General features: G+C 36.8%; 1 protein-coding gene across 1 annotated transcript in view; it reads left to right on the top strand.

The window, feature by feature from the left end:
- Positions 1-5066: 5066 nt before the first annotated feature.
- LOC131050528 (senescence-associated protein AAF, chlorolplastic-like) overlaps positions 5067-18828 on the top strand; it is a 37350-nt gene continuing 23588 nt past the window's right edge. The window contains exons 1-4 of the mRNA XM_057984728.2: positions 5067-5164; positions 5267-5390; positions 5546-5614; positions 5729-5832. Of these exons, the coding sequence (XP_057840711.1) occupies positions 5100-5164; positions 5267-5390; positions 5546-5614; positions 5729-5832 (362 nt within the window). The 5' untranslated portion in view covers positions 5067-5099. The remainder of the gene's footprint in view (positions 5165-5266; positions 5391-5545; positions 5615-5728; positions 5833-18828) is intronic.

The raw sequence follows: 18828 nt of genomic DNA, 5'->3' as shown, positions 1-18828 counted from the left end.
AAACAGCCAACACGCAACCCAAGGCAGCCAAGAGATGGTACGACCCAGCTGGAAAGTTCGATTTGCTGCCAAAAATCAGAAAGAACACCAAATGAAACGCCAAGGTATAAGAATGATCGCTCTCCAGATATGCTTCCAACGAGCTATTACCCAGAATAATCGATTGCACAGGCAAGGAGATACGATCGAATCTTCGCTTCAGCCACACCAAAAACCAGCAACACTGAAATCCACACCACACTGATAATCTGAAAATGCACACTAAAATCGAACCACACATTCAAAAAATCCAATCACAGCTAGGAGTGATGTCTCACACTCGAAGTCTGTCAAGAGCCCTAGGAGGTATTCACCCTCGAAGATTGTCTAGAGTTAATCCGACAGCATAACAATGTAAATTGTTTAAGATGCCAAATGAGAAGCCCAACTGTAATATCCCCAACAATTTTTTTCAATTTGTTTCCAGTTACAATCAAAACAACATTACAATGCACCCGTTAAAGTTAGGAAATATAATTCCAATGCCACTGAAAGGTAACCCTTCCACTTTCTGATCACCAAGAGCCCAATGTGGGAAGGTGAGAGCATACGGTGACAAGAGGTTCGTTAGCTTTCTAATCCGCTGGAAATTATAATGCAATTACAAAACTGGGCGGCAAGCCAGCCCCTTCCACTTTTCAGCGGGATGAAGAACACAAACTTGGCGGTAAACCAGCCAAGGCAACAAAGCATAATAGAACTAAATCACTCTACCGCTTATGCAGCGGGAGGACTTTTAAATGAAACTATCACTCAACCGCATATCTCAGCGGGAGGACAATATCACTCAACCACTTGTTCAGTGGGAGGACAAAACTGAATTACAAACATACAGGCGGCTGAGCCATCCTCTTCCACTTGTTCAGCGGGAAATACAACATAGAATGAATTGGTCAGTACTACTGAAGCAATTCTTACAATGATAGAAATGTGAAAGGAGGTAGAGTGAAGTACATGTCTTATGAATTCGCTAACACATTCTAACCAATAATACTACTTGCTGTTCTGAGATCAAATACAAGGAAAACGCAGAACCAGCCATCCCGAAACCCACTAAATTGCTTGTAACTCACTCAAAACCCCATAGAATCATGCCAAATCAGAAGCAAATGAAGCGTATGACATAAGCAAACAAAACAATACCTCGAAACTGCAACTGAAGAGCACCAACAATAATGCACGCATCCCAATGCAATTCTGGAAATGGCGTTTTTGCTGAATAGTTCGATTTGCAACTAAAAATTGGAGAGTTCTCCAAATGCCACGCCAATATAGGAGACTTATCATCTCTCCGGTACGCTTCCAACGAGCCCTCACCCAGAATGATGCATTCAACACACAGGCAGCTACGAGCAAAATACACTTTCAGCCGGTACACACCAGCAACACCAAAAAACCAGCAGCACACAAATCTTCACCAGCACACCCAAAAATCACCAAAAATCTCACAACTACGCGCCAGAGCTAGGAGTGATGTCTCACACTCGAAACCGGAAGGAAGGATCTAGGAGGTATTCACCCTCAAAGAATGTCTGGAGTCATTCCGACAGTATAACAATATATTTTCTCTGGATACCAAAATGAGAGTCCAAGTCACTTATTTATAACTTTTTGCCAACTAAATTCAAATTCAAATGCACTCCAAATATGCCCAAACCAAATGCCATTCCATTTCATCCACATTTAGCATTGCATTTCATTTCATTTCATTTCCTTGCACAAGTTCGCCTAATTCACATTCACCCAAAATCGCCCTTTTTAATAAATATAAGTGTCATAAAATAAAGTGTAAAGTGGGCGCCCAACTATGACTTCCAAATAAAAAATATTACTAAGGCAATATACTTAGAAAATTGCCCCATTTGCCTTGAGTTATAATTTACTTATTAACACCATGACGACCCCCTTGAAGTCATATGCAAATTTCGCCCAAATAGACTTAGGATAAAATTAATATTTTCTCCCTTCCTAAGTCGTCCATCCATAAAATAATCAAATATTAATACCTCATGCCTAGGTATTAATATATTAAAATACCTTCTCCTCAAATATTGATTATTGCCAAATTGAGTCGGAGAATGAAGTGTTGGAAATCACCAAAACTGAACTGAGTTGGGGCTCTGAATTGAACTGCCAAAAATAGTCATCTGAGCTAAGCTGCAAAATCCTTGCCAAGAATAGCACCAAAAAACGCTGGAAGACCAATTGCTCAAACTGACCTGCCGGAAATAGCCATCTGAATAGGCCAGCTGACATCCTGCTAAAAATAGTACTTACGAAAAATAGCATACTGCTAAAAATAGTGAGTGTTTCCAAAGTGATTTTAACCACATTCTGAGCAGTCGTCGCACTTACTAAAAATAGTAAGTCAGGAAAAAGTCACCTGATGCAGATGCATGTCAAACCATCCTGAAGCTCTCTGAAAACCCAGAAGGAATCTAGAATCCAAACTGTCAAACTCCCACATATACCCCCTGAAAACACCAAAGAAACTTCCTAGAAAATAGGAAACCCTAATTCTCCTTTCCAAATAGCCTATGGGTCTCCAGAATAGGCCATTGGACCACTGAATGCACATCACTGAGAAGGGTACATTACAATCCGCCCTTCCCAAAATTGCTTGTCCTCAAGCAATGCCACCACAACTCTAGAAAATTTTAAACTGATCCACACCCAAGCAAGTATGAGCTTAGGGTCCCATATCTGTCTCAAGAAGAACCTACCATGCCGATGCTGCACCACTCGGATCATATCAGTGAAAACATCACGCCAAAAACTGCACTAACCTTCCTTGTAACTCCAAAATGTTACCATCCATGATACTCAAACTGAAAATCCCTGAAGGACTGAAATCAATATCATGCAACATCTCATGCCCATAAGGCTCTAAGTAATCAATATCAATAGTGCCACTGTCTATCACAAGCAAGGAGATACGATCGAATCTTCGTTTCAGCCACACCAAAAACCAGCAACACTGAAATCCACACCACACTGATAATCTGAAAATGCACACTAAAATCGAACCACACATTCAAAAAATCCAATCACAGCTAGGAGTGATGTCTCACACTCGAATTCTGTCAAGAGCCCTAGGAGGTATTCACCCTCGAAGATTGTCTGGAGTTAATCCGATAGCATAACGGTGTAAATTGTTTGAGATGCCAAATGAGAAGCCCAACACTCTCATTTATAGATTTTGAGGGCTCAAATTCAAATTCACATTCCCTCCAAATGAATGCCAAACCCAAATGCACATTCACTTCACATTATTTTGAAATTACATTTCATTTCTCCTTTCTCCAAATCGACCTTCTCATAGGAACAAATATTCTTTATAAAAATGACAATAAAATCATAATGTGGCATCCAAGGTAGATAAGTGAAATATATTATAAAAATAACTTATTTTTCCATAAGGCGTACATCTTGCCTTATTAATATTTCACTTTATAAAGTATTTTTCCTCAACAATAAATCCACCAATATATAATTAAGGAAATGACTTATATATGAATATAACTTAAGCAATCCCTTTTAAATAATTCGTCCAACCTTTGCCTTAAGTTATAATTTAATTTTAAACACCATTTTTCATCAAATACTGAACCTGCCAAAACAAGCTCCAAGGATATGGGGAAACAAGCTGAGAGAATTGTCCTGCCAGAAATAGTCACTGAATTGAGTTGAGGAACCCTTGCCAAGAATAGCACCAAAAAAATGAGGGAAGACCAACTGCTCAAACTAACCTGTCGGAAATAGCCATTTGAACAAGCCTACTAACATCCTGCTAAAAATAGAACTGCGAAAAATAGTACTTACTAAAAATAGCATTCTGCTAAAAATAGTAAGTGTTTCCAAAGTGATTTTAACCACATTCTGAGTAGTCATCGCACTTACTAAAAATAGTAAGTCCAGAAAAAGTCACCCGATGCAGATGCATGTCGAACCATCCTGAAGCTCTCTGAAAACCTAGAAGGAATCCAGAATCTAAACTATCAAACTCCCACATACACCCCCTGAAAACACCAAAGAATCCTCATAGAAAATATGAAACCCTAATTTCTACTCCTGACTAGCCTACGGGCCTCCAAAATAGGCTAACGGCTAGCTGAACTAATCACTGCGGAGAAGGGGACATTACAAGAGTTTCCTAGTAACTATGTATATACCTAATAATATGATTATGTTTAATAATGAACTAGTGGCCATATACGTGATGAAATAGTCTATAAAGATGACATTACAACATCAATAATTGATAAATGATATATGAATGATGGATGAAGAGGGAAACGTTATTAATTTATATCTTCCACTAATTTAGTATTCACCATTCACATTCAGTTTTGTTATTAAGAAGGGGGAGTAGTTACCCTAACATGCTTCTTTTTAGAATTGCAAGAGCGACAACTCTCCTTTGAAGCTTTATCTCATCATTTGATGGATGGGGGCTTGCATAGGCAGCTTTTTTGTGGTTATTATCCTCCCCAAGTGGATAGTCAGGAGAAGGAATGGCTGGGTGGAGGGGTGTGAGTGTTACTTCACAATATGCACACCTTTTCACTAATCCCATGCCATCAATTTAAAATCTTATTAATTGTTTATGTGCATGCTAAGTATTTTAATGCCAAATCAGTGGTTGTAACATGTCTTAATTTGGCCTCAAATAAATTCTGCAATTGATTTTTCTCTTTAGTTATTTCCATGAAATTTGTATTGAGTGTTGAAATCATTCTTGGTCCTTCATCAAGGAATACCTTATATGCAGCCAGGATGCAGTAATTGCAATAATTAGTGGTTATCCTGTTTAGAATTTGGAAAATATGTATTTTCTTATACAATCATCTTACTTCAATTAAGCCCCTTCTGCTTCCTATAGTTCTTCTAATCCTAGAGTAACTTAGATCAAGTCCATTTAGTGCCTCCATCAAATTTAATAATTCTTTACCAGGTTTTGCAGGACTTTGTGTCAAGTATTTATTGGAGATTTTTTTTGCTGTTTTCTTTTTTCTCAACCCTACTCTATATTTTGTTGCTTTGGATATGAGCAAATTTTCATGATTTTTGTGATGCAGTTTGTCAAGAATGTCCATGATATGATGGTCAGAACAATGTACCAAGTGTAAGTCCAACATTTAAGTTATGTAAAATAACAATATTTCATGAGTGGTTATTCTTTGCAGTGATTTTACAACCTTTTTGTTACATCTTGCATGATGAACAGACCAGGCAATGCAAAGTTTCAAGGTGAAAATAGTTTGGTAGAGGGGCTGACTATTGAGAAGAAGGGAAAAACATTTAAAATATTTCCAGGGAAAGTCTCTGATGATCAAATAACTGCTATCCAGGTTCATAGCCATCACTGTAAAAGCAAGATTTTTGTTCCATTGTTTTTGTTTGCATTTTGAATGGGCAACCAATGAAAGATGACAAGTAGCTATTGAATGTAACTTTTTTTAATATCTTGCAAATTATTTTTGTGATATTATATTTGCATTTGTAGGATGCATATTGGAGCATGGCATCCGCATTGGAAGAGGCTGATGGCATTGACTACACCAATCCGGATGAGGTGTGAAGTCTTGTCTATTAATAGGCTTTCCTTTAACGGAGGTTCTCTATCTATGTTATCCTTTTCTCATATTGATAGACAGTTGATGATGTTATCGGTGCACATGCAAAACAGTTGGAATTACTAGTGGCAACTCTATTAGATATGGATGCAATTGATGGCAAAAGTAGTGCTACCCTTCTTGCAGAGTGTTCAAGCTCTCCTGATGTTGGTACAAGGTGTGCTTCTTCATAAATTACATAAGGCTCATGTAAAGTTTCATATGTTGTGCAAAAGTACTTATTATCATGATTTTGAACTTTTGAGAATATGATTAATGTTTAGATGGTGAAGACTAATGCATGTTTGTTTGTATTCACTGTTCCAAAATGGTACTTTCCGCCAATGTACAAAACACAGTCAAACCAGATATGTATTTCATCAGCATTATTTAGCAATTTTGAGTAAGTTCAGGCTGCTTATCATAACATAGATCTAGCCATTTTTCATAAATCCTACAAGCAATGAGCAAATAGTCCCTATTATTAGAGAAAACTGTGTGTGATTACATGCCTCTGTTAATAAACATTGGCCCCCAAAAGTTTGATTTCTGGGCTAAAGTTTGGGACTAGAGTGTGTTGGTTGCCTTTGTTATAAAGGAGCATTCTAGGGTTTGAGAAATCTTGCATAACCCAAAAGAGTTTCATTAGTTTTTGTTCTGATTTGGAATGTTAATTGTGAAATTTTTCTGTGTGATTTTGGTTTAGTGTGTTTGGGATCTTGAATGATCTATTGCATTAGTGTGAATTCTTGTGGTTGTGATATTGGTGTCATATGAGGCACACAAGTTGAAGCAGACTGTTGCCTTAGTTGAGATAGAATATATCCTTGCAGAACCACAAAGCAGAGAGTGTCACCAAGGTACCAATTTTTGCCTCACAAGCTTAGGGAAGTTAGGGTCTAGTTCCTGCGTCCAAGGCTGGATACGTTGAGGAGCCATTCTCTAGCTAATAGATGGTAAATGAAAAACATTCTTTTTGTTGGTTATGTCAGACTCTCCAGAATGTTTAGAATTGTTCAAGTGGCATCTAAATGTATACAGGAAGATTACGAAATCTATAAAACCACAAAATGGAATCAAAAGCATCAAGTTTCTTAAAGCTTTGTGGAGAAGGTCAACAATCATCATGTCAAGATAAAAGTGAAATTTTCCTTCTATGGAGCATATTGAAATCGAATAAAAGTTAAGTTGAAGGACTGCAAACTTGAGGGCTTAGGATCAAAGGTTGAGCAAGGATAAAGCGGTTCATAGACTTGGCTGAGCTTGTAAAAGGTTAGGTTATATTGGAGAGAATCTTTGCAAGTATGATGGATATATTCAATGGATTGGATAGTGGAGGCTGTTTGAGTTGCATACAATTTTGGAGTGGCCTAGATGCATAATTCTTTTACAAATATTATAGAAAATGTTTTTCCTTATTCTTGTGCTTTTGGTGTGAAACTGTGGGCACCTGTTAACTGGTTGTTCAATTGACCTGCATACATTTGAATCGTTTGATAATAGAGCAGAAGTAGAGTCCTAAGCGGGATTTGTGTTAGATTATAATGAAGTGCATTTGTGCATGTGGGGCAGTGAAGGTAGCCAAAGGAGGCATGACCCATAGAGAAAGAAGAATGGTAGTAAATAATCAAGATGGCAGAGTGCTTCATGTGGTAGATTGTATCGATATGTTGAGAGCCCTCTAAAAGAGGATTGACTTATGGAGACCATGCAAACGAGAGGTGTGATTGTGATGATAGATATCAAAGATGAGAGAGAGGAGGCTGTGGTGCACGAAGGTGGTGTTGATGCTGACTATGAGCAAGAAAGTTCAAAAGATAAATTTGCAAAAGCCTTGATTAGGGCGAGAGGCAAGCCAAGGTTTGACCTTGGAAACAACTCAGGTAATTTAAATCCAATGAGAATGATTGACTTGATCATTTAGCTAGAGAAATACTATGAGTTTCAGCATACAAAGGTTCCATTCAAGTTGACAAATGCCCTAAGCACATTCATGAGTTTGATAAATGAAGTTTTGAATCCATTTCTTGGTAGGTTTTTGGTCATATGCATGGATGACATCATGTTGTTCAACAAGATGGAGGAGGATCTTGCACACCTGTAGCAAGTTTTTGCATAGTCAAGGAAGAAAAATTGTGTAAACTTGAAGGAATGCACACTCATGTGGTTTGAAGTTACATACTTGGGATTCATAATATCTCAAGGTGGATTGTTAATGGATTCAGAGAAGTGTAAGGTGATGTTGAGGGGCCAATGCCAAAGAGCACATTTGAGGTCAAAAGCTTCCACAACTTGGCAAGCTTCTACCGAAATTCATTAACTCTAGTGGGATTTGCGTATCTTTAACTCACTAAATGAGGAAGGGTAGGATAGGTTGGACCACGATTGTTGCCAAGAAATTTGATCTCTTGAAGAATGTTATTGAGGAGCTTGTACTAGAACTTCCTGACTTTGTGAAATTTTTCCAAGTTGATTGTGATGCTAACAACATTGCAATTGGAGCAGTACTTAGCCAAGAGGGAAGGGTGATCACTTGTTTTAGTGAGAAGTTGAATGATGCTAGGACAAACACTTTTGTTTGTAATTGTTAGCATTTTAATTCACACCTTTAGTGTAACACAAAATGGAACAAATGTGTGACATAGTTGCTCCTCAAATTATAAGGGGAAGCTCCTTGAAAATAAAAACTAACCTAAAACTGGACAATATGTACTTGCAATTCACAATCTTTACCATGATTTTTGGGATGGCTTATCTTCATGTTGAATAAAATGTAAATGTTTTTTTTGGTTTTGTCTAGGGTAAAAGTTTAAGACGCTTATTCGACACCAGGCAAAAGATTTTGTGCTTTCTGACTTAAATTGAATCCTACAACTACACATATGTTTTTGAGTTTAAAAAACGATTGAGCAAGGCGAGACATGGAATTTTATAGGTTAACACATAAATACGAATGCTATGGTTAAATTGAATGTAAGAACTGGTACAAATCCACGAGTTACACCTTTGAGCTCATCTATAATAAAAAGCTTGCAAATTCATTGAAGCAATTTAACTCTTACACACATAATGAGACATCTCAATCAACATTTATAAGTGAGATTATAAATGTTATTAATTGGACAATCAATTTTGGATAACAAGACAATAACACCGAATAACAATGAATGAGAACATCAATATGCAAGTGTGAGAATAACCATCAATGAAATCAAGTGCAAAAAGCCACCTATTTATACTATTTATAAAATTGCATGAAAATAAATGAATTAAATTAACTGCAGTTCTATCCTAACTACAACCTCTTGAATGATTTGTAAGCTTTATTAAAAATTATTTGATCCGCTAGTTCTAATTTTACAACATGTGACTACCAATTAAATTAACGACTAAACTATTACAATTATCCCATAAAAATTCTCATCTCTTGCATGACGATGAGATATTTTTAGCTCAGGCTAAAAATAAAATTTTGGCAAGCAGCTTTTGATGATTTGGTGATGTCTTCCTTTGTTTGGACAAAATCTGGAAAACCCATTGACGAAACTATAAGAGTTTTACCATTCAATGAACATGGGTAACTCGAATCTGAAACCCTCTATAGAAGCTCCAAAAAATTACATTGACATTTTCATTGTTGATGAAGTTTGATACATTTTTAAAATTTCTAAAAATTTGATTTATTCGATGAACAACATGCTTGAATCTGAACATCCTTTTGTTCACTATTTTATAAAAATAACCATCTCCTCAACTTGATCACTAAAATTGGATGTTGAATCCTTCATGTAACTCGAGGACTGAAAACAATCTTTTTGATTTCTTTAAGCTATGAAAAAAACACCAAAGTGAAAATTTATATATTAGAAACAAAAATTAGAATTTGGAAATTGGATTGATCAATAAGAAATACACATTGAATGATGTAAAATAGAAGATGCCAACTCTAAAAGTCTCTAACTACTACTAGTCTACTTTGACTGAAATATCTTTGTTATGATTCTTGAAATCAGTTCTCAAACCTTTGAAAAATAAGAAAATACACCATATTTGCTCATGAACAGAAAATATTAATTTGCTTGTGAATAATAGATGGTGGCCTCTTTTTTTTTTAAGAGGGATAAACTCTTTTGACCCCGAGCAATGAACCAGTGAGGTCACATACAGGGGACCTCATCCCCCTTTAAACATTCAACAATAGCACCCCAGCGGGGTTTGAACCTTGATGCCAAAAACAATACCATAACTTAACCATCACAACATGTCAATGCCGACATAGATGGTGGCTTCTTTATAGACATTCAGTTTTTTTTTAAGCTCACTGCACTTTAAAAAAGAAAAATGTTAATTATCGATTAATAATAATAAATTATTATTTAATAATTAATATTTTAAAATAATCAAAGATTCAAGCTCATACTAGGCAAGCTTTTCATTGTATTCTGCACTTTTCTTATGTACAAATGTTGATAAGAAGTGTGCTTGCCTTTATTAGGCATGTTTTACAAATATCAATGGCAATTTTTTTAAATGTTCATGCACCTTATAAAAGTGAGCAATGCCATCCAACATTCTGGATGCACATTTGACTGTATCATTTATTTACGCAAATTCCCCCCCCCCCCCCCCATTAATGGTTTTAGGAAGGTTGATCTTCCTTCCAACCCTAGGGATTGTGTGAAACAGAAAGAACCAAAAGAGGGATGGATCAAGATCAACTTTGATGGGGCCTTGAGAGGGACCCCGACCTCAAGTGGTGTTGTATGTGTGATCAAAGGTCACTTTGGGAGAATCCTATGTGAGACAGCCGAATTCTTGGGAGATACCACCAACAATTTGGCTGAGTTCCTGGCTGCTCTATTAGGGTTAGGATGTGGGCTTGCCCTTAATGCTAAATGAGTGCATCTAGAAGGGGACTCTCTTATTATCGTAAATGCTATTCAATAGAATGCAACATCTAACTGGGTGCTTGGTAAGCACCTACGGAGATAGGATGGAAGGACGATGATGTGTTGGCCTTTGCATTGGCCAACACAATACAAGCGATATATTGGGAAATTGGCCCCTGTGTGATGGAGATTATTGATTTTTTGAAGGAAGTATTATTAATCTAGGTGGTTCATGGGGCAGGTGGTGCACAAGAATAAACGAAATGCGATGCTTTGGGAAGCGATATACAAATTAATGTGCAAGTGTGTAGGATAAATTGGCAGAGGGTTAGGCAAAAGGTTTCATGTTGTTGGCAACATTCTTACCTTGTGGTGTTGCAGCATATGGACACACCGATTGGGCTCACTTGTAGAAGGAGATAGATGGCTCTCTTGGGGGATGTTTAAGAGAATAGGCTGAAAAGGGTGTTGATTTGTGGGCATGGAATGGTAATTTATGTGGTGCAGAGAATTATGGGCGAGGATTTCCTTTCGACTGAACATTGTTATAGGTTGAATACAAATATCACCACAATGTTTGTTGCAATCCTAGTGGATTCTAGTGAGGTGAAAGAGATGGTTTGTGCTTTGTGTAGGAAATTGTTCAAAAGGTTTCATAGGTGATTCAGATGATGTGATGGAGGAAATTGGTAGGATGAACATGGACCCCTTGCCGAAGGACTATTATGTGATATGCAGATGTGGTAAGGAGGTAAATAAATTTCCCCTCCTTAGTTTGGTGGGTGCCTTGAGAATCGAACAAAATCGCGTGGTGGTGAGAAGAAACTCTCTATTATTGAGGAAGCTTCTAAACTTGTCCAAGGAGGGTGGCATTGGTTGGCTATAGAATATTTGGTCTAGAAGGGTCTTGTCAGCAACGAAGAAGGAAATGCGGCCAGGGGTGATATGGAGGAGAAAAGTGACTATTTCTGGTAAGGAATTTCTCATGGAAGAAGAGTTGGCTACACATGTTGATTGCGAACCTAGGTGCTCGGTCAAGGCTTGGGCGGTTGCGGATGCACGTGGTTAGGAGGTGAAGGTTTTTGGTTAATTCTTAGTCTGGCTATTGATTTATAGTTGTGTATAGGTCTAGTTTTATTTTGGGTGTCTGCAAACGTTAAGGACTTTATACAATGTACATGTATACGACCACTGGCCATTTTGGGAAGGGCATGTTGTTAGACAAGATAAATGGAGGAATTAGCAAAGTGCTGATATTAGGACTTTTTCTTATACTGGTCTTGTCTGATACTGTAAAATTGCTTTTTGGATCTAATGCGAGTGTGCTACCTTAGCAGCTATTTAATGATAAAGTAAATAAATAAATAAATGATTGAATGTGCATCCAAATCACTTGGATAGACAATACAATAAAATTGCACCTCATATATAAGGTGTTATGTCTATTTTTTTTAAAGAGGTGCAGCAACACTTTATAAGGGCACTTAACCTTTTAAACTTTTGACTTTTTAAATCTTTTATTTTGAATTTTGACTTAATAATAGTAAAAATATATATATATTTTTAAAATTTACGCAATAGTATATTTAAAAATAATGAATAATAAATAATTTTAATTGAAATTTATTATAAATACTGAAAATAAAATAATGAATAATTAATTAAAAATTAATATATTGACAATGGTTTTGATTTAAGAATTATTAATCATAAATTAATTAGTTAAAATTAAAATTGATTGACAAATTACAAAGTTTTGGCTAGTGGACATTTTCTGGATTCTGACACGACATGAAAAATGGATTATTTAATATGATACAATTTTCACACAGAAATGATGATTTACTAATGACAAAGGAGCTTCATGTATCACAATCAAGTTTTAGATTGGGTACAACAATATTCAGGTATTCTATCCCATCGATCAAACTTTATGGAAATGGAAAGACTACTTGTTGGTGAAGGCGAGACATTTTGTGCATGAATCATTAGGTGTTGATGTTCATCGATTAAGAAAAGTTGAACCAGAGGCACACGAGATGGGCTAGAATATCTATAAGACTATTCTTTTGTGGTGAAGCCTAGAATTTGCAAGTCCAACAAGCTCGCATATGCCTTGAGTAGATGGGTATTACTATGCACTATGATTGTTGAGGTAGTGGGCATAGAGAGAATGAGGGATTTATATGTTGTAGATCTAGATTTTGTAGATGCATGGAAGACATGCACATTGCATATAGTTGTGGGCTAGAGACAAAAGCCCATTGTGTAAGAGGAATATTTGTTCCACTGATAACAATTGTGTGTCTTGTGGAGTTGAATGAGGGAGAACCTCATTAGAGAGATACACTATGGTGGATTGAGAGGCCACTTGATTGTAGACAAGACCTGTGACTTATTAGAGGAGAAATAGTATTGGTCAGAATTGCATAAAGATGTACAAGTCAAGAAGGAGGTTCACACATTTGTGTGGAGGATAAAGACTTCATGTAATGTTGAATTGGTTGAATGGACTGGAATACTGAGAGAGGGAGGGGGGAGGGTGAATCAGTATTCCCACACTTATAAAACTTCTATTGCTATATTAATCTCATCAACATGAAACCATAAATGCAGAATAAACAAATAACAACCACAAATTGAACACTAGATTTTATACATGGAAAACCCAAATGGGATAAACCACGGAGAGGGTTAACTCTCAAGATAATATAACTAGTTATATGTTGTTTACAAAAAGTGTGGCTCATTGTCGGATGGATCACTGCCAGATTACAAAGCGGCTAACTGCCGGAATGCTCACTGCAATAGATATAAATGAACTAAGGAAAGTTGCATGTCCAAATGCATGAAGTCGGTTCCAATATAAGCTCAGATATCAACTTACATAAACTTGCAGCAGATCTGGTAAAGGATTACTGCAACACCATCCACAACTGCCTACAATAGATCCGGTAACGAATTACTGCACCACAGTGACTGTACTTTGCCAAACCAACTGCTTGTAGCAGATCCGGTAAAGGATTACTGCAACATTATGACTGCACTTTGAGTCTTCTTTGCTCATATATCACCTTCCACTTCTCACGTTGGATATTTCTCTCTTATTGCAAGTACTCTTTTGTCCACAACTTTGTCATTCAGATACTTCATACTTTGCTACACTATTCACATCATTGCATACACATACTCTGCTCTTCTTCAATTGCCACTTCATTCTACTTTCTTCCACACCCTCACATCTTCTATATATATGTATATATATACTGGTAAGCACAAACACCAAGATACTATGTCGATCAAGCACAAGTGATTTATACAATAATGCATTGCTTAGATCAACACGTTATCCAAAGCATGCCTCAACCAAAAATAGGATAACCAAGTTGGCCTTCACCAATCTTCTTCACACTTCACATACTTCATTTACCAAATGTACACCTCAATTATTAGAACAAAATAGGGGTCTACCGGACCCAAAGATACCGACCCATAAGCACAAACTCCAAGCACAACAACTCCTAACTTCAAGATATATATGCCACAGATTCTGCAACATAACATGATGCAATATAATCAATACAACTGATCCAACTGATACCACTAATATCACTGATATCAAAACTCACACAGCTAATACCAGAACAAGATACAAACCATGATAAGTAAAACACTAAATTTTGTAGAAGAGGATCTTCCTGAAATGACTCTAGTAGATCATATATGCCTTACTGCTTCATATCACATACATACGTATCTTCCACTATTGCTCAACCTACCATATGCCACATCCAGTCCTAACCAGATTATTGGGTTTGACATCAATGACAACATTCACACAAATCTAACAATCTCCCCCTTTGTCATTGATGGCAAAACATCTCAAAAAGAATAAACTCAAAAACATATCTGCATATAACTCCCCCTTACTCATATATCTCCATTACTCTCTTTCTCCATTTACCTTTCTCCCCCTTTGACATCAAGGATAAAAGGTGCCTTTGATGAAAAAGAAAGAAAGAAAAATAAATGTGTTCAATAACAAAATTGCATGCCAACCTCAAAAAGATTCTCAATTACTTTTCTTCTGAAATATCTGCTTGTATTTCTCCTTAAGCTTTGGAAGGAGAACCTTCCATGAATGAACAACCAATTTAATGCTAAGAGATAAACTTCTACATTCCACCAACAAATCAACAACATGAGAGAAACCATCCAGAGCAGACGGACTCTGCTCATAGTCAACTACATCACCAAGTAGTATTGAAAGTGTTCTAGTTTAGCTTCAACAATCTCCTTAACTTTCTAGAAAATACTCACATAATCTTCCCTCTTCCTTTCCAAGAATAACAACTCAGTCTATAGGGAATTTACCTTTCTCCTTTGCTCTCCATCTTTGTCGCTCAGAAAATCAAATAACTTACCGATAGAGCTCAATTCTTCTTCAACAGTTTCAATCTTTGCTTTGTGCTTCACCATAGCAGCCGGCCATGAAAGACAATACCTATAAAATTTGTTGGCACTGTTGATATTATCTCTCATCTCATTTATACATACGGATAAAGTCCTTTTGGCATAATCACATTCCTCTAACATATTCTGCATCTTGTTTGTTTCTCCTCTTTTTGCTTCTTCTCAAGTTCCGAAGAATGGGAAGACTCAATCACTTTCATCTTTCTCTTTCAGAAGGCCAGACTCTCCATAGCCGAACCAATAGTAGGGGATACTGGACCGATATTCCACATATCCAGAAATGATTTGAAATAAGCATCACATGCATCTTCTCTCTTATCCAATCCATTAAGATATCGAAAGATCTGTCTAGCAACTGGGACACGAGATTCCCATAACACATTCTTATTCGTGAATAAGATCCCAAACAATATATAGTCAAACATACAAGCAATGATCCAAACCGGAAGGGGTAACCTTGATCTTTTATCATTTTGATATTTTCTAACAACTAATTCTTTAACAATTCACACAAATCAAACTTAGCATCTTCCATAGCAATCATGTGCGCAACATACATGGCAATGGCCGAAGTAGAAACTCCCCTATTGCTGAAATAAATCTTATAGGATATACCATATGCAACATACCTCACAATGGGATTAATGATTTTGTCGACCAACAACGCTCTTTGATCTCCCGTCACACCAGTTAGGGTTTCAACGTGCTTGTTCTTTACTGTCTTCTTAACCAGTACATTCCCACTGTCGCACAGTTTAGTAACAGTCGAAATAATGTCCTTTGTGATCGGATAGGGTTTATCCAACACGATACAATCATTTTGCACATGACTCAAGATTAATCTGATCATATCTTCGTTGTCGAACCACAAAAACTCACTCCATAAATCCATTCCTTTATGACTTAACTCTTTGACCTTTTGTAAATCTACTTCACTTAGACCCCTTTCCATTTTTTTGATCTTCTCCGTGTCAAATGCATCCAGTCGTACCTTTCCCAAAGTCTAAAAACTTCCGTTGCTTGATTCTCTGACAATCAACTTCAATTCCCTGCCTTTTTTGTTTCTCTGCTCTACACTCTTTAATTGCTGCTCCTGCTCTTCAAACAATTCTTTTTCACATAATGATGAAAATGATCTTAAGTTTCCAAATTTATCTTACCAATTTCTCTTAGGGTTTTGCCACCAAAAAGTGTCTTGTCGATGACGTCTGCACAAACCTTGAATTACTGGATTGCATCTCTAACACAATCATGCCAAACTGACAACATGAACTAACTCAGAAGAGGGGACCAAAAGATTTTCTTTGAGAACTCCCCCCGAGCCAAAGCAATGAGCTTAGTTACAGGAGGAAGAGGTTCCTGCACCGGATTCCGGTACATTGGGCTTGCTCTTTTATTCACCTACTTCTTTCTTCAAACCATGACTTCTTTCTTCTTTGATTCACTAGACTTCACCGCATTCTTCTCTATCGACTTCTCCATACCAACTTCTTTTTTGTACTGATTGGCATAATGTCCGGATTGCTTGCATTTGTAACAATTGATGTTCCTCTACACTAAATTTGTTGAATGTGTTCTAGATCTGCACTGATTAGCTTTGTGACCATAACCATTGCATAGATGACAATATCCATGAAAGTTACTATTTCCCTTATTCATTCCAACCGGATTATGATTCTGACTCATAGCATGATTTCTATAGTAATTTGCTTTGTGACCAAACCTCCTGCAATTGTAACATTGAATGCTTCTACAGTTTGCAGCCTTATGACCAAATTTATTGCATTGAAAACAATAACCATTAAATGATGGGTACCTTTGTACATTCGGTTGACGAATCGGTAGTCTCCTTGCAATAGATCTATGATTCCGAGTTTTACTTGCATCTTTAGGTTTCTTTTCTGCTTCAACTTTGACTTCCTTGCCTTTGTCTTTATCATTCTAATTTGAACATTCATCGGTCTAAAATCCTAGTCTAGTCTTGTCTAAATGATCTTTTTGCATGTTAATCAAGTCTTCCAAAGGTTTGCTACTTTCAAGAGCTTCACTTTCTGCCTTCAACTTCTTCACTTCTTGTTCCATCTTCTCACATTCTTTTGTCTTTAGCTTAATTGATTCTTTCAAGGTTTCTTCTATCTTGTTCTTCTCCTTAATCTTCATCATCAAATATTTAATAGTTTCATTCACATGCTTCAATTGATTGTTAACTTCCTTATGTCCCAACTTGAACTTCTGGATCCGTCTTCGCAGTTTCATTACACACTCATTTGCCTCTCTGATATTTTCTTTAAATTCCTCATTCTTTGATTCCACACTTTCCAGATCTTCAAGAGTTGTCTGCAATTCTTCATCTAGATGATATTCTTTGTGTTAAGTTCTTTCAAAATTCTGTGATCAAAATAGAAGAGATGGAGATATGATCTGAACGTTTTATTTTATCTGCTATAGCGTGTTTTAAAGATGCACCACACTTATCAATTTCGGTGTGTGCATCCTCCTCAATGTAAGCATGCTATATAAGTGGATGAGGGGTTACGTAGTGAAGAGATATGTCTTCCCACGTGGGAAGACACATCTCTTCCCTACATACCTCTCACCACAGTATATAAACTAGTCACCGTTTACTTACCCGATCAGAAGGAGTGCGACTTGTTTGAGAATCGCTTTACCACCCGATACCATGAACGGTGTAACCGTTGGTCAAATGCGATAAGTTAACTTTGGTTTTATTTATCATTAGTTAATGTTAACATATTAGTATATGTAATCAAATTAATATATATATATATATCGGAAGCATGAAATAGTACGACCGACGTTACAAAATTAACACTTTGGTCATACACATTAGTGCCATGATTCAACCAACAAGGCCCTCAAGCAGTTAAGCTATCAAACAAAGGACCAAGCCCTGATACCAATTGTTGAATGGACCAGAATATTAAGGGGGGGGGGTTGAATCAGTATTCCCACACTTATAAAACTTTTACTGCTATATCAATCTCATCAACGAAACCATAAATGCAGAATAACCAAATAACACAACCACAAATTGAACACCCGATTTTATACTTAGAAAACCCAAATGAGAAAAACCATGGAGAGGGTTAACTCTCAAGATAACATAACTAGTTATATGATGTTTACAAAAAGGGTGGCTCACTGTCAGATGGGTCACTGCCAAATTACAAAGCGGCTCACTGTCGGAATGCTCACTGCAATATATATAAATGAAACTGAGGAAAGTTGCATCTTTAAATGCGTGAAGTCAGTTCCAATATAAGCTCAGATCTCAACTTACATAAACTTGCTGCACCACTGTGACTGTACTTTGCCAAACCAACTGCTTTTAGCACATCCAGTAAAGGATTACTGCAACACTATGACTGCACTCTGACTATTCTTCGCTCATATATCACCTTCCACTGCTCATGCTGTATACTGCTCTCTTACTGGAATTGCTCCTCTCCACAACTTTGTCATTCGCATACTCTGCTACACACTATGTTAGCCAAGCACAAGTGATTTATACAATGATGCATTGCTCAGAACAACACGTTATCCAAAACATACCTCGACCAAAAATAGGATAACCAAGTCGGCCTTCACCAATCTTCTACACGCTTCCTTCACATACTTCATTTACCAAACGTATGCCTCAATTACCGGAACAAAATAGGGGTCTACCAGACCCAAAGATACGGACCCATAAGCACAAACTCCAAGCACAACAACTCCTAACTTCAAGATACAGTTACCACAAATTCCTAAACATAACATGATGCAATATAATTAATACAAATTGATACAAC

This window comes from Cryptomeria japonica, chromosome 2, assembly GCF_030272615.1.
Source record: "Cryptomeria japonica chromosome 2, Sugi_1.0, whole genome shotgun sequence".
NCBI lineage: Eukaryota > Viridiplantae > Streptophyta > Pinopsida > Cupressales > Cupressaceae > Cryptomeria > Cryptomeria japonica.
The sequence above is the reverse complement of the archived record's forward strand: the minus strand, read 5'-3'. Positions and strand labels throughout refer to the sequence as shown.